Source organism: Ochotona princeps, chromosome 22 (assembly GCF_030435755.1).
Source record: "Ochotona princeps isolate mOchPri1 chromosome 22, mOchPri1.hap1, whole genome shotgun sequence".
Classification (NCBI taxonomy): domain Eukaryota; kingdom Metazoa; phylum Chordata; class Mammalia; order Lagomorpha; family Ochotonidae; genus Ochotona; species Ochotona princeps.
The window spans coordinates 19,573,251-19,598,224 of record NC_080853.1 but is presented as its reverse complement, the minus strand read 5'-3'; the positions used below and the strand labels follow the sequence as shown (position 1 = coordinate 19,598,224).

General features: G+C 43.8%; 1 protein-coding gene across 4 annotated transcripts in view; it reads left to right on the top strand.

Annotated features, from left to right (window-relative positions):
* TPX2 (TPX2 microtubule nucleation factor) overlaps window positions 1-22,497 on the top strand; it is a 59,486-nt gene extending 36,989 nt beyond the window's left edge. For 3 of the 4 annotated variants that reach the window (XM_058679368.1, XM_058679367.1, XM_058679369.1), the window contains exons 9-17: window positions 10-181; window positions 1,494-1,635; window positions 5,297-5,513; window positions 13,473-13,568; window positions 14,498-14,674; window positions 16,497-16,643; window positions 18,528-18,639; window positions 20,415-20,602; window positions 21,720-22,497. In XM_058679368.1, the coding sequence (XP_058535351.1) occupies window positions 10-181; window positions 1,494-1,635; window positions 5,297-5,513; window positions 13,473-13,568; window positions 14,498-14,674; window positions 16,497-16,643; window positions 18,528-18,639; window positions 20,415-20,602; window positions 21,720-21,830 (1,362 nt within the window). In that variant the 3' untranslated portion in view covers window positions 21,831-22,497. The remainder of the gene's footprint in view (window positions 1-9; window positions 182-1,493; window positions 1,636-5,296; window positions 5,514-13,472; window positions 13,569-14,497; window positions 14,675-16,496; window positions 16,644-18,527; window positions 18,640-20,414; window positions 20,603-21,719) is intronic. The other variant, XM_058679370.1, reaches the window with a different exon arrangement.
* Window positions 22,498-24,974: the final 2,477 nt, after the last annotated feature.

Genomic DNA, 24,974 nt, shown 5'->3' with positions numbered 1-24,974 from the left:
TCTTTGCAGGCGCGAGTGACTAGGGGTTGTACCATCATCAAGCCTTTCAACCTGTCCCAAGGAAAAAAAAGAACATTTGATGAAGCAGCTTCTACATATGTGCCCCTTGCACAGCAGGTGGAAGCCTTCCATAAACGAACCCCTAACAGATACCATCTGAGGAGCAGGAAGGAGGATATTAGTAAGTTTCCTGTCAATGTCATAACCTGAGAGTTCATAGTAGAGATGGGATGAAAGAAGAATGAAAAGGGAGAAGAATGGGTGCAGATGCTTGTGGGTGTGTCGAGTTGTAGGGGATTGTGATAGTGTTTTTTTTTTTTTTTTTATTAAATATTTATTTTTATTGCAAAGTCAGATATATAGAGGAGGACAGAGAGGAAGATCTTCTGTCCACTGATTCATTCCCCAAGAGACCACAATGGCCAGAGCTGAGTTGGTCCGAAGCCAGGAGTCAGGAACTTCCTCAGGGTCTTCCATGTGGGTGCAGGGTCCCAAGGCTTTGCGCCGTCCTTGACTACCTTCCCAGGCCACAAGCAGGGAGCTGGAAGGGAAGCGGGGCCGCCGGGATTAGAACCGGTGCCCATATGGGATCCTGGCGCATTCAAGGCGAGGACTTTAAATGCTAGGCCATGGTGCAGGGCCTTGTGATTGTTTCTTAGTGAACATTTCTTTGAGAGAGAAGGTGGGCAAGTCTGAGGAATGAAGGTGGTATATGATGGTTATGGAGAGTATAGCGCTTGTATTCTGGAAAGGCATAATTGGATTGTTTTCAGCTTTGATACCTGTAAGGCACTGTTTAACACTGTGTTAGGTAGCCAAGTAGTACTTGTAACTGCAGCATTTCTGCATATTACCAGTACATTCTAGTGATCCAAATGGTTTTGTCAAATTGCTGCTAAGAAAATGATGAAATGTCTTTTATTACTCTAATGTCAATTTAAATATTCAGTATGACTTTTCAAATTATATATCCGAGTTGGATGATTATTTAATGTATTATGAAAACGATGAACTTATCCCATTCCAGATCGATGGTTTGTATGAGAGGTGATGATGGTCTTAATATAGATGATTTGACATTTGTTTTGCTTTGTTTTTTGTTTTGTTTTGTTTTCTATGAGAAATGATCATGATGTTTTATTATAGATGCTTTTAGAAAATTCATAAAACTCTGAGTTATTTTATCTTTAGAAAGGTCTTATTTGAATATAAACAAAAATTTTGCTTGTCAATAACAAAATAGTTGCATTGCTAATAGAAGGTACAGCCTGTGCAGTGATAAGGAGCCCCATCAGGCATGAATGGATTCTGAGTTCAGAAGATGACAACAGAATTTACCCAGAGCCACCTTAATCCTACCGCTCAGTAGCAATAGGAAGAGGCCTGAGTGTGGAGGGCCAGCCACATTGTGTTAGCTCATATATCTCTGGGCTGCCTCTTTGAGCTACCTGTGTCCTGAAGATCCAATATATGTCTATGACCTTGCTTTATAGACCCGTTACCCTCCAAGCCTTCTGTGATGAAGCTCTCCAGAGACCCGCAGACCCCTGTCCTACAAACCAAACACCGAACAAGGCCGGTTACCTACAAAAGCGCAGCAGAGCAGGAGGCTGAGGAGCTCGAGAAGCTTCAACAGTGAGTGCTGCTGCTGGCTGGGAAAGGGCGCCAGGAGTCGGCCTGCTTTCTCCTCAATCCCAAAAGGGCAACCACCTGCTGTATTTCTAGCTAGCTACTTACCTACCTTTCTTTCTTTTTTTCTTTTTCCTTTTTTTTTTTAAATATTTATGTTTATTACAGAGTCAGATATACAGAGAGAGGAGGAGAGACAGAGAAGATCTTCCGTCCAATGATTCACTCCCCAAGTGAGCCGCAACGGGCCGGTGCTGCGCCGATCCGATGCCAGGAGCCAGGAACCTCTTCCAGGTCTCCCACGTGGGTGCAGTGTCCCTATGCATTGGCCCGTCCTCAACTGCTTTCCCAGGGTGGAGCTGCCAGGATTAGAAATGGCGCCCATATGGGATCCCGGGGCGTTCAAGGCGAAGACTTTAGCCGCTAGCTCACGCCGCTGGGCCCTTCTTTTTTTCTTTTAAACTTTATTTTGAAAGAATTCAGGGAAAAACACATGAAGAGCAAAATTTTCTATCTGCTGGTTTATGCCCCACATAGCTACAACAGCTAGTGCTGGACTAGGCTGAAAACAGCCAGCAGGAGCTTCTTCCCAATCTCCCATGTGCATGCAGAGGCCCGGGTGCTTGGACCATCTCTGCTGCTTTGTCATGTTTGCCAGTCAAGCCATTAGCAGCTCGATTGAAAGTGGATCATCTGGAACTTGAATGGGCCTCCGCATGGGATGCTGGTGACTTAAGCAGTACTTTTACCCACTGTGCCACAACATTGTCCCCATTTTTAAGATTTATTTATTTTTTTATTAGAAATTCAGATATACAGAAAGGGGAGAGACAGAGAGGAAGATCTTCTGTCCATTGATTCATTCCCCAAGTGGCCACAACAGCCAGAGCTGAGGCAGTTCGAAGTCAGGAGCCAGGAACTTCCTCCAGGTCTCCCACGCTAGTGCAGGGTCCCAAGACTTTGGACCGTCCTCGACTGCTTTCGCAGGGCACAGGCATGGAGCTGGATGGGAAGCGGGGCTGCAGGGGTCAGAACTGGCACCCATGTGGGATCCTGGCATGTGCAAGGCAAGGACTTTGGCCACTAGGCTCGCTGGGCCCAGACAACTTTCTTTTTTTTTTTTTTAATGTATTTTTTATTTTTATTACAAAGTCAGATATACAGAGAGGAGGAGAGACAGAGAGGAAGATCTTCCATCCGATGATTCACTCCCCAAGTGGCCACAACGGGCCGGTGCGCGCCGATCTGCGCCGAGCCGATGCCAGGAACCATAACCTCTTCCAGGTCTCCCACGCGGGTGCAGGGTCCCAATGCATTGGGCTGTCCTCGACTGCTTTCCCAGGCCACAAGCAGGGAGCTGGATGGGAAGTGGAGCTGCCGGGATTAGAACCTGCGCCCATATGGGATCCCGGTGCGCTGAAGGCGAGGACTTTAGCCACTAGGCCACACTGCCGGGCCCCAGACAACTTTATCTTTAAGAAAATTTATGGCATTTGAGTTGTCGAGTCTACAGGTTTGTGGCCTTGCTTCTGTCGTTAAAGAACTGGAATTGGGGATACAGAGGTGGCCTCTATAAATTAAATCAGCAAACTGCAAATTATGCAGAAATTGTTACGGGAGTGTTTAAAATTCCATTTAAGGAGTGTCCTCTGAGGTTTGTTTAGGTAGATCTTACTGACCTTTTTATGCCTACAGAAGGGATTGTTAGAGCTATAATCAGTGGGATAAACTGGGCGTTATTATGGTTAGCATGTACGTTCATCTCTCTTTTTTTTTTTCCATTTTTTTTCTTTATTTTTGACAATCTTTACATAGTGTTAATTAGGGCATAAAGGTTCAAGGGCTACAGGAAGTTGGGTAATTTCCACTTTTTTCCTGTATCTGGGACAAAAGGGGAGATAAAGGGAGAAGCCCCACCCAGCCTCCCACTCATCCCAGTTCCCTTATGTGGGGCATGCTCCGAGGGTCTTGCTCAAGTGGTTTTGATAGTTCAACAGTTCTGAATTGGTGCCAATCTCGCCATTCCAAGCACAATAAGGTCGCTGCAGAATGCACTAATTGACACAGTCCACCTTAGAGTCTCTGCCCTGCTTTTTGCTGCCAACATATGACTGGGGTAATTGATTGATTTGTTCTGTCCTCTGTTCTGGTGCCAGGTATCTTCTGCAGATTCTGATAGACTGCCATATCCTCCATGTGCACCCGGTTATGCTCTCCACTGCTCCGTCTGAGCCTTTTAGGATGCTCAGCTCTGGCACTTATGCTCCATGGCAGACCATGGAACCTGCACTTCTCTTCATGGTTAGGGTTCTGAGTTTGGCAGTTAGATTGGTGAGATCTCCAAAGAAACTGTCTGAGGTGATCCCAGACCAGATTCTTGTGTGTACTTGCAAGTATAGGACCTGGTACAGTCCATCGCCCCAATCAGCTGGTGGTTGCAATTGCTAGGTTGGTTCTTTTTCCAGCCCTGTCTTCCACTGGAATCAATGGGTGTTGCAGTCCAGCCTGATTCTGCCCAGTATACACTCGGCCCTCCCATAAACCAGTGGGAGCTACACCCTAGTCAGAGTGACCCACAATAACCCCCACCAGGCTTGCCCCCTACCCTGGTTCCCGTGCTTGCCAGTATGTGCAGCAGACTTGTTCAGTCTGTTCCACATCCCATTCAGCTCTCATACACATCAATGGGCATTGAAGCCTAGTTCCATCTAACCAGCTCCACTATCCAGCCCACACACATGCTTTTGGGTGCCTTTTTGTCTAACCTGTCCCTGTCATGGTTTTTGTGCTTTCCAGTGGGAGTGATAACCCAAGAGGGAGGTGCCCACTATTTCCCTTCTAGGCCACTCCTACTCCCTGATTATGCACTTTCCAGGTGGTTCTGGAATTTAACTTGATAGATTTAGCGCCCACTGCCAGCCTCTGCCAACTAATGCTGTGGCAAAGCCCAACCAACCCTCACCCACTGTAATTTTTGCTTGCACCAGTCAGAACAGTCAGCCCAACCTGGCTTTTCCCTGACCTAGCTCACGTGAGGCCCACAGGTGTTGTAACCCTGCCTGGTCTGGTGTGCCCCCATGCCAACCCACGCTCTCCAGTGGGAGTGGTTGTCCAGCAGAGGAGTCCACATTTCCCCTGCCGGCTTCGCCCCCTCCCTCCCTGGTTCTCACATGTGCTCTTTGGGTGCTGTGGCCACATCTGGTATGGGTCACCTCATCTTGGCATTCCGTAATGTGCACTGGTTTTTGTCGTGACCGAACCTGGCCCAACCCACACTGTTCCAGTGCTCAGATTTGCCAGCAGGTGATGTGAACTGGTTCAGCCTGGTCTACCCCTGACCCATGCCAAATGTATGCCAGTAGGTACCTTTCCATGGCCTGTTCTGGGATGTTCCCTATCGTGCTTCTTGTGCTCACCTGCAGGGACTGTGTCCTGTCAGAGGAATGAGTTCATCTCTTCATCCTTTCATTCCTTTTTGTGTTTTTCAGGATGGCATGTTAGGACTGATTAATTTGCTGAAGAGGTTAAAAATAATGGCCATGGAAAAAGTTGAGATTTTTATTGTGCATGTGGGGTAGTCTTAATTTTCATGTTTTGTTGCTTGTGCAATTTTTATCTTTTTTCAAAGGTGGTTTTTTTTGATGATTGTCTTAACTCCCATTTACAGATACAAATTCAAAGCACGAGAAATTGATCCCAGAATTCTTGAAGGTGGGCCCATCTTGCCCAAGAAACCACCTGTGAAACCATCCACTCAGCCTATTGGTTTTGATTTGGAAATTGAGAAGAGAATCCAGGAGCGAGAATCAAAGAAGAAATCAGAGGATGAGCACTTTGAGTTTCATTCTAGACCTTGCCCTACTAAGATATTGGAAGATGTTGTGGTAAGAATAGTTGAGGCTCTGGGGCCTGATAAAAGGATCCTATTTGGGCGAAATATCAACCCTGTCACAAATGTTGGAGTGGAGATGAAAAGACATAGCGGAAGTGGATTTTGACAGACAGGGAGAAAGCATACATGTCAGTAATGTAAAGTAGACAGAAGTGCAATAGGAATAGAGAAGAAGGAAATTTAGAAAGCACATTGTAAAGGATGTAGCGTCTGGCTTGAGAAGCCTTGACATCATATAACAGTAGTTGTCCTCATTGGTGTCGTGATCACTGATACTTGTTCTGTATACCAGACATTGTTCTGTGCCCTGTTCACACGCAGTCATATCTCAACACTGTGGGGAATTGGTAACAGGACCCCTTGCAGATATCAAACGCTGCAGACATTCAAGTCTCTTTTGAAATAGTATTTCCAAATAAGCTATACACGTCTTCCTAGATTGCTTATAATGCCTAGTACAATGAAATCTTATGTAGTTTACTGTATAATAAATATTCCCTTGTTTAGGAAATAGTGACAAGAAAACAAGTCTCCCGTTTAGAACGAATAGAGTTCTTCCCTCACAAATATTTTCCGTGTGCAGTGGGTTGAATACACTAGTATGGAACCAGTGGTTTCAAGGACCAGCTGTAATGACTACATTAACTCATTATTTTTGACAACTCCTTTTAAGTGGATGAGTTTGGTTATCACTCATTTCAGTTGAGGTATAAACAAGTTATATAACTCATAAGGCATTCAACAAGTATATGCTGGAGCTAGGAATGTCTGTCATCCTGAATGTCTGTCACCACTCCAGTATATGTAGAGTTGGATATAAGAGATGCAAATGAAATGGACTGGCAGAACATTTCAGGCAGTGAGAGTGGTGTTGAAATAAAAAAGACTGAAGGCAGAAAATATGGGGCACATTCATGCAGTATGGAAGAGATAATACCATAGTCAGAGTATGGCACTGTGGAGAAAGAAATTAAACATTTTTTAAAGATTTATTTATTTTTATTGGAAAGGCAGATATATAGAGAAGAGGAGAGGCAGAGAGGAAGATCTTCCATCTGCTGATTCACTCCCCAAGTGAGCGCAATGGTCAGAGCTGTGCGGATCTGAAGCCAGGAGCCAGGAGCTATTCCAGGTCTCCCACATGGGTGCAGGGTCCCAAGGCTTTGGGCTGTCTTTGACTACTTTCCCAGGCCACAGACAAGGAGCTGGATGGGAAGCGGGGCCGCCAGGATTAGAACCGTGCCCCTGTGGGATCCCAGCACATTCAAGGCAAGGACTTTAGCCACTAGGCCACCGCATTGGGCCCAAGAAGTTAAAATTTAACTTTAAGGAAGCTATTACTGGCACTTGGGAAGTGAACCAGCTACTAGAAGATCTTTTCTCTGTTTCTCTGATTTTCAAATAAATTGAAAATAAATTTTGAGAAATTTAAGTGTAAAGAAATAGAAAAGAGTTTTCTTAACTTGGATATAAGTCATCCAGGCCTGGCTTGATAGCCTGGTAGCTAAAGTTCTCGCCTTGCACGTGCCAGGATCATGTATGGACACAGGTTCTAATTCTGGCAGATCCGCCTCCCATCCAGCTTTCTGCTTGTGGCCTGGGAAAGTAGTCAAGGACGGCTCAAAGCCTTGGGACCCTGCACCCGCATGGGAGACCCAGAAGAGGTTCCTGGCTCCGGGTTTCGGATCAGCTAAGCTCTGGCTGTTGTGGCCACTTGGGGGGAGGGGGGTTGAATCAATGGACGGAAGATCTTCCTCTCTGTCTCCCTCCCTCTCTGTAAATCTGACTTTCTAATAAAACATAATTTTTTTAAAAAGTAAATTAACCCAAACTGGTAGAGTAGGGGGATGTTCCCTGCTCTGCACAGAACTATTTATTTATTTATTTAGGATTTATTTATAGGAAAGACAGATACACAGAGTGAAGGAGAGGCAGAGTGTATTCCATCCACTGATTCACTCTCTAAAGGGCTACAACAGCCACAGCTGAGCTGTTCTAAAGCTGGACCAATAGCCTCTTCAGGATCTTCCACACGGGTGCAGTGACTCAAGGCTTTTGGCCATCCTCTGCTGCTTTCCCAGGCCACAAGCAGGGAGCTGGATGGGAATGGGGCAGTTGGGACATGAAGCTGCACCCATATGGGATGCTTTTGTTGTAGTCAGCAACTTAACTTTGTGCCACAGTGCTGGGCCACTTGGGGTAGCCACATCCCCTATGCAAGTGTCTAGGTTTAAGTCCTGTCGCTGCTTCTGGTCCAGCTTCGTGGTAATGCACATGCTGGGAAGAACAATGATGCTCAAGTCTCTGCCTCCCTCTGAAAGACCCAGATTGACTTTTTTTCTCTTGGCTTCTGCCTCTCCCAGTCCTGTCTTTAGAGGCATTTGGGGAGTAAGCCAGTGGATGGAAGATCTATCTGTTTGTCTTGTCTCTTTTTCTGTTTTTACCTTTAAAAAAATTAGGCAGCAGAAATGAGATTAGAATAATTTAGCTTCCAGTGTTGGACTCTTAGAGCAGGTCTGAAGAGCCTGCCTCCCAGAGCCTGGCCCAGCAGTTATCCACCTCTGTTGCTCCCTGACCCGTGTCCCCTAGGGCAGAAGCTGCATTTCCTTGTGTCCTTAAGGTGCTTATTGTACTCACCACTTGTGGTTTGTAGGTGGCAATAAGACAACAGGGTTGATGAGAGATGGGCTGGGCTGCAGTGGGCCATGAAGCGGAGATTAAAAACGGCTGTTGGGGCAGAGGTGAAGTAATGAAAGCCCGAGCATGAGCGTGTGAAATGTGAACTTGGTGCCGACATCTCACTGGGGAGCGGGGGCACCAGGGAGGTGGATGTAGTGTCAGTGAGGCCAGTGAGTAATTTTAGCCTAGATATTTTAGGGATGGCTTGGAAACCGGCAGGCTTTTTTTTTTTTTCCTTCATTCTCTCTGAGATAAATTCCTGGTAATTTCCTGTGAAGCCTGCACGCATGTTCTAGAGCACTTGGGGGCATGCATTGTCTTAGAAAAAGCATTCATCCAACATCCCTAATCTTTATCCTGAGGTTCTTTCTGAATATATCATCAATCCATTGCCCACTTCTGATCACACATTGCCTCTTCGAAACACTTAGCAGGCAACCTCCCAGGAACATCATTCTGCTTGATTTCTTCGGGGTACTTATGATGTGTACATTTGATGTGTAAGTCCCGTTAGAGTGTTAGCTCTCTGTGAGCAGGGACCTCATGTGTCTGTCTGCTTGCAGTCTAGCAGTTGGCATGGTGATCACCACAGTGCAGGGTGACTGAGTGACAGTATAAACTGAGAAGGACCAGCTGATGCTTTCTGGTTTGTTAGCCACTGTACATTCAAAAATGGCCCTTGTCCTTCAGTCTTTGATTGTCTGGTAAAGCATATCAATATGTAAATTGTACAATTTTAACAAAAATTTTTTTGGGGGGGGGCGGTTTCCAGCTGCCCAGCCCCTTGGGGAGTGACCAGGTAGATTTTATTTATTTATTTTTTATTTATTCTTTTTATTACAAAGTCAGATATACAGAGAGGAGGAGAGATAGAGAGGAAGTGGAGCTGCCGGGATTAGAACCGGCAACCATATGGGATCCTGGCATGTTCAAGGCAAGGACCTTAGCCACTAGGCCACGCCGCCAGGCCCCCCCCCCAAAATTTTTTTTTAAAAGATTGATTTATTTTTATTGGAAAATCAGTTTTACAGAGAGAAAGATTTCTGTCTGCTGATTCACTCCTTAAGTGACCACAACGGCCGGAGCTGGGTTGATCTGAAACCTCTAGGTCTCCCATTGGGATGCAGGTCCCAAGGCATTGGGCTGTCCTCCACTGCTCTCCCAGGCCACAAGCAGGAAGCTGAAAGGGAAGTGGAGCAGCCAGGACATGAACCAGTGGCCATATGGGATCTCGGTGCGTGCAAGATGAGGACTTTAGCCACTAGACTACTGCACTGGGCCTTCTAGTTTTTAGTTTTAGTTGTTTTACATATTTAGTTATTTGGAAGAATGAGGGGAGAGATTTTTCATCTTCTGTTTCATTTCCCAAATGCCCACAAGCAGCTGGGACTTGATCCAACCAAAGCTGGGCACACCGACTCCATCTGAGTCCTTCATGTTTGTGAGAAGGACCCACATCTGCTGCCCCTAGGGTGAGCATTAGGTGGAAATGGCATCTGAGGCAGGGCAGCAGCTGCTTTAGCAAGCATTGTAGGTATTCCAAGGACGTAAGCTGCTGTGCCACATTGCTCACCTTCTGGCAGCTTAAAAGTAACAAAGTACTGTCTCTGGAAACTCGATTTCTTTCCTTTCAGACTGAGCCCCTGTTGGCTCTAACTGATGGAGGTAGATGTGCATTGGTAGTTGCTGCGAATGATAATCATAAATCAGCCTTTCCTCTCCCTCAGCCTCTTATGCGATTCATCTCAATAAGTGTTTCCTTCATGGTTTACTGATTACAGATTCCCATTGTTCCTAATGTAAGTTTCCTGCTGAGTGGATGTAGAGAAGGGGAGGGGGATCTGAAATGGGGGATAAGTTTAGAACCGACTATGTCCTCAGATATTTATTTCAGTTATTTTAAAACCCCTGGGGCCTGGAAAGTTATCTGATAAGCCCAGCATCACACATGTTGGAAACAACTGGCCAGGACAGATCCTGTATCCTTGTTTTTTTCACCTTTTTCCACGTTCAAGCAGGTGGTACATTTATCTTTTTTTTTTTTTAAGATTTATTTATTTTTATTGGAAAGGCGGATATACAGAGAGGAGGAGAGACAGGAAGATTTCCATTCACTGATTCACCTCCCCCGCCCAAGTGACCACAACAGCCGGTGCTGCCCTGATCTGAAGCCAGGAGCGAGGAACTTTCCTGCAGGTCTCCCACACGGTTGCAGGGTCCCAAAACTTTGGGCCGTCCTCGGCTGCTTTCCCAGGACACAAGCAGGGAGCTGGATGGGAAGTGGGGCCACCGGAATTAGAACTAGTGCCCATATGGGATCCCAGCGCGTTCAAGGCGAAGACTTTAGCCACTAGGCCATCGTGCTGGGCCCAAAATAATTAAATCTTAAAAAAAAAAAAAGCCAGTTAGAAGTCATTTGGAATTAAAACTTCTGAGTAGTCCACGATCTCGGGGATGGCAAGTTTTGGAAGATTGAATAACACCTTGCATGGTCCAAAAAGTGACGTCGAAAGCCACTCCAAGAGAGACATTCCAGACATGTTTTGAGCAGTTACAGCATTGTTGGAATTAAGATGATATCTCCTGAGACATCCTTTTAGAGTTCCAGGACATAAATTCTGTTAGTCAAGCGTGTGTTCACTCTTAACGGGTGCATTCAACATTTACTGAATGCCTTATACTAGAAAAGGTCTATGTTAAGTGCTAGGATTTGATGAAACTCATAGTCTAACAGACGGCGATAAATATCTAAATAAGTGAAGGTACTAAATTCTGCATTTGGCTAAAAAAATAGAGCATTCGACTCTAGTTCTTCATATGTTTAGATTTGAAACTATGAGTTCAACCAGCTGTGAAGTAGATTAAAAATGTTTGAAGATAATAGCTAAACTGAAATAGACTAATTTTTCTGTGTCGTTATACCCTAAAGAGTGTAGTATGATTGCTGGTTGTATAGCATTTACTTTATATTAGATAATAAAAGTAACTTAGAAATGAAAGTGTATGAAAAGGTATGCATAGGTTATATGCCAGTTTTGTTAATACACTCATGTCTACGGATTTTGCTATCCATATTGGAGAGGGGTTACCAGACCCCCTTGCATATTAAAGGACAACAATATTGTGATGGAGCTAATATAGGGTGGCAGAGGTTGGGACATAGTATCAGGTTAAGCTGATACTTGGGACCCCCTACATTCCCTGTCAGAGTTAACCAGTTCTAGTCCCAACTCCTCCATTTTTCATTCATCTTTCTACTCGTGCATCTGGGAAGCAGTAGATGATACATCAAGTGCCTGAGTCCTTGCTGCCTACAGAGGAGATTAGATGCAGGTGTTGGCTCCTGACCCGCCCCTGGCAGTTTTGGACATTTGGGAAGTGAACCAATGGGTGGAACATCTCTGTCTCTCCTCTGGGTCACGTTACCTTTCAAATAGATGAAAATAAAGAAGCATTTTTCTTTTAAAAGCAATATAGGGAGGAGGAGATCACCATCACCATCATAGGTCCTGGGTGTAGAGAGATTCAAGAAGAGGCTTCAGTAGAGGTTTGGGAAGTTGAATTGGGCAGTTTCAAGTAACTGGGGTCATTTCAGAGAAATCACAAAGAAAGGTATGAGATTACAAAGCAGTGGCACATTTGAGGATTTCCCATGAGTCTTTGTGGTTAGGGTGCAGGGTCAGCAGTTGTGAGAGGTGAGCTGGGGAGGCCAGAGGGTTCTGGTCAGGAGTCACCTTGTGTGGCACACTTTGTGGTCACAGTGCTATGGTAGGTAGCAAGGCAGGAGGAGCCATTCCGTAGTTTAAGTTAGTGCTAACCTTATCAGATGTAATTGGGGAAAGTAATTCTGGCTACATGAAAATGAACTGGAGGAAGGAGATGAGAAGCTGAAGGTGGAGGATTAATGCTGGCCCCCACAGTGTTTTGTACTGAAATGTTGATTCGTGTAAAGCAAAACAAAACAAAATTGAAAATACAATGTTTAGTGGGAAGGTATGACCATTTAAAAATTTAATAAATTTCTAAATGGTTGTATGAATTTATACCCTATATACCTGCTTGCTGTATGGGAGTATACACTTCTCTTTACATATGCTAATACTATTATTAATCAGTCCTTTATATGTTAATTTTTAAGGATTGATTTATTTTTATTGCAAAGTTAGATATATAGAGAAGAGGAGAGACAGAGAGGAAGATCTTCCATCCGATTATTCACGCCCCAAGCTGCTGCAACGGCTGCTGCTGCGCCATTCCAAAGCCAGGAGCTCTTCAGGTCTCCCATGTGGGTGCAGGGTCCCAAGACTTTGGGCCATCCTTGACTGCTTTCCCAGGCCACAAGCAGGGAGCTGGATGGGAAGCAGGGCTGCCAGGATTAAAACTGACGCCCGTGTGGGATCCCAGCATGTTCAAGGTGAGGACTTCAGCCGCTACACCACTATGCCAGGCCCTAAATGTTAATATTAAAGGTGAAAATAGTTTGTTCTAATTCTTTTTTTTTTTTTTTTTAAGATTGAGCCGCTGTGTGAACTGTTTATTCTTTATTTGCAGTAGGTTAATTAAACTAGCCTTTTACCTAATTCATTCCATTTTTCCTTTGAGAGTAATATTTGTGACTTCACTCATGATAAAGTTCAGTGAAGAGAATCTGTTCTGATCCTGCATCTTGTTGGAAGCCTTTTTATCTTATTTTTGAAGGATTTTGGAACAGAAGGAGAAACAGTAAAATACTGACATTTCGTTTTGTTTTGTTTTTATTTATTTGAAAGGCATAGTTACAGAGTGAGAGCTCTTGCATCTGCTGACTCACTTCCCAAATGGCTGGGGCGGCCAGGGCTGAGTTGTGCTGAAACTAGAGGCTTCTGAGTGTCCTGTGTGGGAAAATGGCCCCAAGCACTTTGGCCATCTTCCACTGCTTTCCCAATCATGCTAGATGGGAGCTTGATAGGAAGTGGCGCCCATATGGGATGCCAGTGTTGCAGATAGCAGCCCGTGTTCATTTGCTTTCCGTTGTGGGTATTTCTCCCATCTAAAGATTTTTGGTGAAAATTATATGTGAATATGAGTACATCACAGTCTTCGTTGTCTGCTGCTCTTCTCTTGTGATTATCCACCTCTGGGGTGTCACCTCATATTGGATTTGCTTTGTTCTAGTCAGGTAACAACATGCTGGAACCAAATGCTTTGATTCCTAATGAGGAACTTTTTAAGACAAGGAATTTAATCTTTGTAGATAGTGTTCTGGGACATCTGAGTTTCTTCTTCCTTCCAGGGTGTTCCTGAAAAGAAGGTGCTTCCAATCACTGTGCCCAAGTCACCAGCCTTTGCACTCAAGAACAGAATCCGAATGCCCGCCAAAGAAGATGAGGTGATGTGCTGGGAATTGAGATTTCCCCCTCCTGCTTTATAGTCAGTCTAAAGCTCACCTAATATTCCTCACACTGAATGGAGTACAGAAACAATTACTCGTAGGTGGAGTTTATAAAGCAGTTGACAACGGTGTGACTGTTTTGGCTGTCTTTGGAGCCTCGCTGCTTCTGCAGCACTGAAAATCACCCAGTCTTTATAATATGGATAAAAAGTTTCCAAACCTTGCACTTTATTTTGTTGTAGTTGTTGTCACTAGTCAATGAGGGATTTTAAAAATTCATACTTAATCATTACATTTGCTCCTTCCTATCTCTGTTAGCCAAAGGAGAGCATAGATTACTGTATGATGTTTCATAGAATCATTGATGAAGCTAGTTTCTTGGTACATCCCCCATTTTATCTATAAATATCCAAAGTTAGGGTAATTTTATAGCAGATCTCAAGCATAAGCCTTTTTATAGGTTTGTTTGAAACTTAAATACACAGTAATCTTATGTTACCAGCTTCAACCCGAGTAACTTACTTGGTCCTATTCTGGGGTTGGCAATCATTAGCTCCCAGTCACATGTTTTAGAAGTCTGAGGCTGGATCCAAGAAGAGGTAGTTTGTGCTTGGTTAGACTGTTTGCTCTGATCTTCATTTTATTCATGCTGCTTGATTTCATTTAGTTCTTAAAAACATTCCAGTGGAAAGCTGTGGATTTTTTAAGATATTATGTTAGTTTTTTACCCAGTGCCTTTCGTATTGCTCTTACTCCTGTAAGGTAGCAGGTGACTTAGCTATTACCCCTTAAAAAGAAGCGAAGACACCTAAGCGATTGAATGACTTGCGTTAATTAATGACTTATCTCACAGAATGTCTCCTGACTCCACGCTCTGAGGAGGTGGGATAGATGGGTTTGTTTCTAAAATGTGCTGTTTCTCTTAGGAAGAAGATGAACCAGTGGTAATAAAAGCTCAGCCTGTGCCCCATTATGGAGTACCTTTTAAGCCCCAAATGCCAGAGGCAAGAACTGTGGAAATATGCCCTTTCTCCTTTGACTCACGTGACAAAGAACGGCAGTTGCAGAAGGAGAAGAAAATAAAAGAACTGCAGAAAGGAGAAGTAGGTGTTTTCATGTCTGCAGGTGGCATCATATTCTTTGATCCTTCAAAGATAACCTTTTTGTAGCACTTTTGTAACTGTAAAATCACTGCCTTCCTTTGATTCTCTAGGAATGCTATGAAATATAAATATTTCAAGTCATCTTTCTGGCACATGCAGGTTAAGTGACTAGGGCTAATCCTTTGGCAGTTACCACCAATATTGGAAGGAAAACCTAGATCTTCTTTTGAGTTTGTTACTCTTTTCTGCTAGACTGTGCTATTTTGAAAACTTACTAACCCTACTTCTCAGTTTCATCCAGATATTCTGGAGCAGCTGTTGATTCCTGGCTATCAAGCTCTGTGTTTTGTTTTGTTTTTCTTTTTCTTTTTTATTATGATTATTATTATTTTTTATTTTATTTCATAGCATTCATTACTATTATTATCATTTTATGATACAGTTCCATAGGACCTGGAATTCCCCACACCCCCTCCGCAGTACTCTTCCCCCTCACTGAGTTCCCCTATATTATTATACTATACTATACTATAGTTCTTCATAAACAGTCATATGTACATCATTGCGGGCATGGACAATGGCAGAGTCCAGCTTCCTATTGTCAAGATATTAATTATTACTTATTTTATAATCTTACATGGTTGATTAGGGTACAAAGGGTCAAGGGCTACAAGAAAATGGGTAAGACCATTGTTTCCACACTAATATCATCATTTTTCCCCCAGTATCTGGGGTCAAGGGAGAAACAAAGGGAGAAGCCCCACCCAAGCTCTCTCCCATTCCAGGTCCCCGATGTGGGGCATGCTCTGAGGGTCCTGCTCCAGCAGTTTTAATAGTTCAATAGTTCTGAATTGCTGTCAATCTCGCCGTTCCAAGCATGATGAAATCTATTCAGAATCCACTGGTTGACATAGTGTCTTCATGGTTGGGGTTCTGAGATCAGTTCAGTTGAAGGGATCTCCAAAGAAACTTTGTCTGAGGTGATTCCAGACCTGATTCTTGTGTGTGCTTGCCAGTACAGGGTCCGGCACTGTCTGTCGCCCCAGTCAGCTTATGCACATGCTGGTCATTGCAATTGCTGGGTCAGTTCTGTTTCCAGCCCTGTCTTCCACATGAACCAATGATTGTTGCAGTCCAACCTGATCCTGCCCACTTCATACTCGACCCTTACGCAAACCAGTGGGAGCTGCAGCCTAGTTAGGATGACTCCTCGTAACCCCTACCAGGCCCGCCCCCTACCCTGGTTCCCGTACTTGCCAGTATGTGCAGCAGACTTGTTCAGTCTGTCCCACGTCCCATTCAGCTCTCATACATGTCAATGGGCATTGAAGCCTAGTTCAGCCCAACCAACCTTACTGTCTAGCCCACAACACATACTGGCAGGTGCCTTTCTGTCTAGCCACTGCTGACCCTGTAATGGTTTTCATGCTCTCCAGTGGGAGTGGCAACCCCAGAGGGAGGTGCCACTATTTCCCTCTTGGGCCACTCCCTGATTATGCAATCCAGGTGGTTCTGGAGTTTAACTTGATAGATTTAGCCCCCAGTGCCAGCATATGCCAACTGATGCTGTGGCAAAGCCCAACCAACCCTCACCCACTGTAATTTTTGCTTGCTCCAGTCGGAAGGGAGCAAACCTCAACTCACAAGGAAGAACAGAAATTAGGATGGAGCACAGGTCATGCCGAGCTAGGCTCATACACCGACTGGTCTGCTTGAGCCAGGGCTACTAGGCCACATCAAAGGCAAAGGCTGAGACGGGTGAGGGGCTAAGCCAACTGGGTCAAGCTCTGTGTTTTCATTCTCAGGCTTTCTTTCCCATTAGGTGCCCAAGTTCAAAGCACTTCCCTTGCCTCATTTTGACACCATTAACCTGCCAGAGAAGAAAGTCAAGAGTGTGACACAAATTGAGCCTTTCTGCCTGGAGACTGACAAAAGAGGCGCTGTGAAGGCACAGACTTGGAAGCACCAGGTGGGGATGAGAGCGCGGCCACGGTGGTAGCTGCTCGGTCGGGTAGATGGGCGGACCCTGAAATCATCCAGGATGATCACTGGGTATTCCTAAGGCTTTCACTGTGCTTCTGAGGTAGCCTGTTTTTTTTCGTAAAGAGCTAGGGAGTAAGAAGTATGTTAGGCTTTATAAGTTGCATATGATCTCTGTCATATGCTGTGTTTATGCATGTGTGTGTGTTTTCAACCCTGTAAAAATGTAGAAAGCTCTCTTAGCTCATGGACTACATAGAAACAGGTTGCAAGCTGGATTTGGCCTGCAAGTCAGTTTGACAATCCTTGCTCTTAAGAGATCACTTAAGAAAAGTGAAAACTAACATGCTTTGAGTCAAGAATCCTTTTTTTTTTCTTTAAGATTTATTATTTTTTATGGAAAGGCATATATACAGAGAGCAGGAAATACAGAGAGGAAGATCTTCTATCCACTGATTTGCTCCCCTGGTGGCCGCAACGACCAGAGCTGAGCCAATCCGAACCTAGTAGCCAGGAGCCTCTTCTGTGTCTCCCACACGGGTGCAGGATCCCAATGCATTGGGCCGTCCTCGACTGCTTTCCCAGGCCACAAACGGAGCTGGATAGGAAGTGGAGCCGCTGGGATTAGAACCTGTGCCCATATGGGATCCCAGCACATGCAAGGCGAGGACTTTAGCCACTAGGCTACTGTTCCGTGCCAAGAATCTTTTTAGGATCTGTTTCATTTGTTCTGTTAAACTCATGTCTCTCATGCTTTGATAAGAGATTTTTAGCAAGGTGTATACTATGCTTGTGTATAGTAAGTATAAGATAACAGGAGATTAGAAACAACTAATTGCTTGTTGGATGGTTTAATAGAGTCTAATTCTGTCCAGTTGGAAGAATTTCCTTTAGTTCCTTAATTTATCAGTATATTTATGTTATGACCTATCCTGGATTATATTTAAAATATAAGGACATGAGCCTGACACTGTAGCCTAGTGGCCAAAGTCCTTGCCTTGCACATGCCGGAATTCCATATGGGCTCCGGTTTATATCCTGGACACGCCACTTCCCATCCAGCTATTTGCTTGTGGCCTGGGAAAGCAGTCAAGTACGGCCCAAAGCCTTGGGACCTTGCACCTGCATGGGAGACCTGGAAGAGGCTCCCGTCTCCTGGCTTCAGATCAGCTCAGCTTGGACCATTGTGGCCACTTGGGAGTGAAGCATGTGTGGAAGATCTTTGTCTTCTCTTCTCTGTGTATCTGACTTTCCAATTAGGAAAAAAAAAAGTGAGCACAAGAATAAGGACAAATTAACAGTGGTTCCATAATGGTGACAAAAGCCAACTTTCAAATATCACCAAACTTCTCTTTTTGTTTTTTGCTTTCAATTAAGGATTTCTGTATTCACTCGAAAGGCAATGTTACAGAGAGAGCCACTGCCCCACCGAATAGCTGCAGTGACAGGACCTGGGTCAGGCCGGAGCCAGGAACTTTCCTTAGGTCTTTCACGTGGTGTAGGGGCCCAAGTACTTAGGCCATCATCTGCTGCTTTTCCAGAACCTCAGGAAAGAGCTGCATCAGAAGTCAAGCAGCCAAGACTTTCTGAACTGGTGCCTACCAGCATCCTGGTCTGTAGCTTAAGTTGCTGAGCTATAACACCAGTTCCGTAAGAAAAGAAAATCATTAAGATTCCAGTTTTCAGTGGGTTCAGCTATTTTCAGGCTGATATACTCATTAAGAAATGTGTGCATGCATGGGGTTTAACTAATATTTTTATTGAATCATTTGTCTATTTTTCAAGCGGTTCAAGGACATTAGAACTTAAGTTATTGAGGTGGTAGTCATGAAAGTTGTGGAGTTGCTTACCCAATTCATTTTCATTCCTACAGTTGGAGGAAGAACTGAAACAGCAAAAGGAAGCAGCTTGCTTCAAGGCTCGGCCAAACACTGTCACCTCACAGGAGCCCTTTGTTCCCAGGAAAGAGAAAAGACCAGCTGCTGGTAGTATCTTGTGCTCTGGGGGTGTGGGGCACAATCTTCAGACTTCCTGGGGGGGTAAATACTGGGATGCTAGTTGGATGCAACACTTTGGCAACCAGAATCTTTGACTTTAGGGATTGGTAGCTTTTTTTTTTCTCTCTATCCTTTGTTGAAGCAGCATCTTTGTTGAGTTGTAGAATGTACTGGGGCCGGTTTAATAGAATACAAGCCTTAGCAGAACAGGTAGTATTTCATCATTAGTAGTAGGCTTGCCTCACCCACATATAGCAAGTATGTAAGAAACCAGGTATCTTCCTGGAGTTTATCCTGAAGCAAGCCTTACTAACTGTTTGATTTCTTAAGCACTGGGCAGTGTATTCTAAAATTACAGTTCTTTATCTGTCTGGAAATCAATGTGTTGTTTTAGCCAATTGCTTCACCTCTGTGGATCTGGATGATCTCCAAGGGCCCCTGCAACTCAGATCATTCCAGGACTTGTCTGAGGTTTCTCTCTCCCCAACTGAGGTTTCCTCAGAACTCGGCCCCTCTTTCTTTTTTTAAAACAGACACATAATAAACTCTTAAGACAGGGCTGATGCGATAGCCTAGCGGCTAAAGTCCTTGCCTTGAATGTGCCAGGATCCCATATGGGCGCCGGTTCTAATCCCGGCAGCTCCACTTCCCATCCAGCTCCCTGCTTGTGGCCTGGGAAAGCAGTTGAGGACGGCCCAAAGCTTTGGGACCCTGCACCCGTGTGGGAGACCTGGTGGAAGTTCCTGGTTCCTGGCTTAGGATTGGCTCAACTCCAGCCGTTGTGGTCACCTGGGGAGTGAATCAGTGGATGGAAGATCTTCCTCTCTGTTTCTCCTCCTCTCTGTATATTTGACTTTCCAATAAAAATAAACGAATCTTTAAAAAAAATAAAACTCTAAGACAAGGGCAACAATGTCAACTTGTTTAAACTCATATCAAAAATTAGTCTTTTATAAATTTCCAGTGGTTCAGTGCATTTACAATTTTTAAATTTATAAAGAAAAAAACCAGGAAATATGAATATTCACATTTTTGCAGCATACTGCAGTGTCTTGAAGTTATAGCTGTGTGTGTAATTCTGATGCAATTCAAAGCACAGAATCACTGCTTGTTCCCATCCTTCCTTCTGCCTGGATATGGGGATAGTAAGATTAGAGAATTATGCCAAATTGGAGACCTATTTAGGTAAACATTTTCAATTAAAGTAGTCTATTATTGCCATATATAGAAAAATGAAATAGTTTTAGAGAAAGGTATTTGGCTGAGTAATTGGCTTCCTGCTGCCACCCGAGAGTCCTGGCTTACATTCCCAGCTCATAGCTCAGCACCCTCACACAGACATTTCAGGCCTTTGGGGTGTAAATCAGCAGATGGGAGCATGGTCTCTGTGCTTCAAATAAAAACATGGAAATTTATAAAAATCCAGATTTAACTATGCTTTTTTATAATCAAGCTCAAATATGTTTGTATTTATTTGTAGTTGTAATACCTGTTTTGGGGGGAAAGATGCCTTCATGAAAATAATTTGGAAAATATTCACCAGTGCGCATGTGCAAAAGATTCTATATAATAAATTATTTTCAATGAATTACTATGTTCATATCATATCTACTTGAAAATTATGTCTTAAAGGTAAATTTATTTATCTAAAACTCAATTTTTCTGTTGCAATGTGTATCTGCAATTTGCTAATCCAATGGGGACGGGGAATAGGTTTTTGGAGTAATTGTGCACACCAATATTTTCTCTGTTTCTGTACTCAGAGGACCTTTCTGGTTCTGTAGTTCAGGAACCATTTCAGCTGGCCACTGAAAAGAGAGCGAAGGAACGGCAGGAGCTGGAGAAAAGGATGGCTGAAGTTGAGGCACTCAAGCTCCAGCAGCTGGAGGAAGCCAGACAGCAGGAGGAAGAGCAGAAAAAGGAGGAACTCGTACAACTGCGGAAAGAACTGGTAACTAACCCAGGCTGTCTGTGCTGTGTTTGTGTCTGGCCCTGTTCCATGCAAGCTCTGAGGTGGCCCACAGGCTTACATCAAAAACTAGGAGAGAGAGTGAGAGCCCATAAACCAAGGGTGATGATTGCGTTTAAACAAGACTGAGCTGGAGGTGTATGCACACAGTGTACTCAATCATGAGCTATAATTTTGACCCTTTTTAGGAATTAACCTATCACTTAAGAAATAGATTTGTCTTTGGTAATGACTTTAGGCAGAATTTCTTCCAATGGTCATTTTGACTTTAGGACTTCATGCCTTAAACCATGTGTAGTGATACATTTCCTAGCACTCTTTTTGTTTGCTTTATGTATTTAACTTATTTTCATGATTTCTTTTTAACTCAAGAAGAATCAATGTGCTTTACAATTAGAAGCATAAAAAACAAAGAAGGACATGGGAATTTTAACATTAAATGTTGAAATGTGTGAGTTGCTGAAATTTTGTTGAAGCAGTAGGCTAATCACTGAAATCTCTTTTGACATAGATGACCGTGCTTGCAGAGGTTCTGAGGACAGCCCATTCAGGGACTAGCCTCTGTTGAAGTCCAAAATGCTGTAATCCCGAGTACTCTAATCTTCCGTGCTTAACGCCTGCCTGTTGTGCTGGCGGTGTCACTCTTCTTCCTACAAGTCCCAGTGTAGGCCCATCGCAGCCTCTACAGCACAATGCAGGAAATGTTACGTCTCTCTGCTAAGCTGACTTGATTCAGCGTTGATTTTAGAGTACCAAGAAGGCTGGATGGTAGCCAGCCTTCTCTAGCCACCTTCTCACTGGTGATTATTACTAGATTGTTGTTACTGGTTCACTTTCTGTTAAATTCCTCTGGAGATAAGGTTGACATTGTTCAGTGAAAGCTGAAGAACCCAGCAAAGCTCTGAAGAGAAACCTGTTTGGGCTCCAGAACACTGTCGGCTTTTGCATTACAGTGTGTTGTCTCATTCATGCCTCCCAGCCCCCTTTTAAATTAGGGACTGGGATCTGTAACTCTATGCAAATGTTTTCTCAAAAAGAAATAAAAGCACTGTTCACTAATACTCTGTATGGTGTTAACTGTATTTTCCTTACTCTGCAGGTACACAAGGCAAATCCAATTCGCAAGTACCAGAGTGTGGAGATCAAGTCAAGTGACCAGCCTCTGACTGTGCCTGTGTCTCCCAAGTTCTCCACTCGATTCCACTGCTGAGCTCAACTGGGACCTGCGGACGCCACCTGGCAGCTGGAGCTGCTTTGAACATCGACCCAGGAGCCTTCATCCTTGATGCTGGGAGTGGAGAGCCCGTCTCTCCAGACTTCATCTACTTGGGCCAAACAGAACTTAGATGACTGACAACTGTGGGCTCTGGTTAAGAATTGTTTTCTTACATTTTTGAGGCTATTAATGAGACTCAATTCGTATATGTCTTGATAGACTCCATGTAGTTATTTCCTTTAAGCCATTAATGTGAGTGTTGACTCTCACTAGAATTTCATTTCTCTGTGATAGTACAGTGCGGTCTTTATGTCTCCTTACCCCCTTTTATATATATAATTATTTTTTTTTTTAATTAGAAAATAAAGATAGTTAAATCCTGAGGTAGGGTTTAAGTCCTGGTTTAAACGAGGAACAATCACTATTTCAGCAGTCACTTCTCTCCTCCCTGCATAAGTGAGTCTGTAGTTAAGAAGCCCTGTGTAAACCTTATTAACTATATCCCTGAGGAAGATAATGACATGAGCTCGTGGGAACCTCACAGCAGCCATTTGGCAAGCTTTGGGCAGAGCTGCCATCAAGCACCTTCTTCCCTGTCATTGCTGAGATAACGGTGCATTTTAAGAACTGGCCTGGAATAAATACAGTATATCTTCCCTTCCCTTGTTTTGTCATTTGGTAATTGTAAATCCACCATGCCTCTTTGGAGGACATATTTTATTGAGAAAATGGCAGTTTGAGAGGTGAGTCTAGAAATAGTTTTTAGAATTTATTAATTTAAAAAGCAGAATGACAGTAGCAGGGACAGATTTCCCATACACTGGTTCACTCCCCCAGAATGGCTACAGAAGCTACAGTTGGGCCAGACTGAAACCAGGAGCTCCCACCTGGGTGCAGAGTCCCAAGGCTTTGGGCTGTCTTCTGCTTTCCCAGACCACAAGCAGGGAGCTGGATGGGAAGTAGAGTAGCCAAGACATGAACTGATACTTGCAAGGGAAGGATTAACCAATTGAGCCATCATGCAGGGTCCTTGAACATCTACTGTTAACAGTCATTTATACTTTTTATACCCAAGAAGTTAAAAAGCATCCATATGCTATCCAGGCTAGTCCTAAATAAAACGACATTAATCCTGTTTTAAATTGATTTTTTAGCCATCTATTGAGCATTTGCAGATCTATTGTGGAGAAGCCATTGTAGATGTGTTGTTGGAAGTGAGGTTGCGTGAAGTTTGTACAGTCTCTTTAAGTAAAAGCTGCAAAAAGTATTCCCTTCTAGAAACAATTAAAGCAATATAACTATAAAATGAAATCTTTTTCCTCCTCTGTTCCTGTTCCCCAAGGAGTAACTTGTTGTTCATAATTGTGTGTTCTGGAATGTTTCATGAACACATGAGCTTATGGAGCATTTCGTTCTTTTTTAAGATGGTGAAGTTGTTGTGTGCTTTTTATGCATTCTGCTCACATGTTTCAAAATTTGAAAGACATTGAAGGTAAAAAGTGCTTCTTTCAGCTTTGCGGTTTCCCTCACCAGAGGAGTTTTGTATTCCCTTCAGAGACAGTTTCTGCTTTTTGCTGCCCACCTCTGTGGTCTTTGCATCACACCATATTACCTGGAACTTTGCTTTCTTCACTGTGTTATGGATCTGAATGATGTGTTTCCGGTGCTGCTTTGGGCATGCCTTGGCTCCTTGACTGACATAGGAAGCTGCTTAGGAGTCTGCTGAGGGGGCGGTCTCTGCGTGCTGCGCTGGCAGGCCAGCAGCCCCTCCTGGCTCACTCATTCATCCTTGAGGACTCATTTATTTGTGCATCTGATCAGTGTCAGGCGGTCTTGACACAGCTTCCTTTTCGTTTCTCTTGAAGAAGGCCCTCTCCCTGAATCATGTCTGCCTTGGAAGTTCCTCATTGCTGAGAATAGCAGTTACAAATGCTGTTAGCCACATGGCCGGGCTCCTGTTTCTGCACAAGCAGGCTGAGTTACAGCTTCGTGGGGTGGATCCAGGTAGGAATTGGTCAACATTCTGAATCCTGAGCTGCCATCAGTCTTACAGCCTGCTGGGATGCTCATTTTAGACAACATATAAAGTTTCATGGATACAGGACAGCCTCAGGCCTATGGAAACAGGAGGAAGGTTAAAGTGTGTGGTACTTTGAGCAGTGACGAAGGCGTAACCAGGGAGCTGACATGCTTGCTCCAATGCCAAGAATTCCAGGACTATTTGTTATCCAACTAAGCTGGTGTAGTTGCTACAAAAAAGAAACGTGGATAGAAGGATAACTTTGTCTTCTTGTATACTTAGTTTATTTTCTAAGGCCGTAGTAAAGGTTGTTTAAGGCTGGAAATGTCTAATGAATGTTGCTATTCTTTTGTAATGAAATAAGAGGCTGTATTTGGGCCAAGCTGTGGTTCTTAGGTGCGAAAGCTGTCATCTTCCTGAAAGATCTTCACAAGTCCCAAGGTTTCACTTGGAGTGTCAGGGGTACAAGCTTTTAGGAGATAAGGCTAATTAGTACTTAACTGAAATGCTTGGGACCTGGAAGTTTTTGGGATTAGGGGATATATGCATACTTGGGAATGGGGTACTAGTCTAAACACTTTTCATTTGCTTTATAGAGCATAGCAATTCTCTTAGAAACAGTAATGTATGGCACAGAAATTCAAGGAATGGTGTTTCCCATTTATATCATTTTGGTACATATTGGAGCATTTGTCATTTTGGGTATTTGGATCAGGCATGGTTACTTAACTTTTGCTAGATTTTGTCAGGCAGGAATTGATTTCACTACACTAAATTTGGATTGCAGGCATCAGTTGCTCTTAATTTAAGCAATTTTAACAAATTAAATTTAAACAATTGCATCAATTGCTCTTTATTTAAACATTTTTATCAGGCATAAGCAAAGTAAACACCTGGCCTGTTTGGCCTGTCGAGTGGTCTGTTTGGTCTCTGTGTGGTTAAGGGACTGGTATCCTAGAACCCGGCAAGCAGGTGTTGCATGTGCTTATGGCTGTGGCCAGATGCTGTTGCTCAGTGTGTTTTCATATTGATGATGCTCTTTTAGGAACAAGGGTGGGAAAAGGAGCTTTCAGTGGGTCATGCCACTGTTAGTCGGTGGTTGTAACTACTGTGACAAG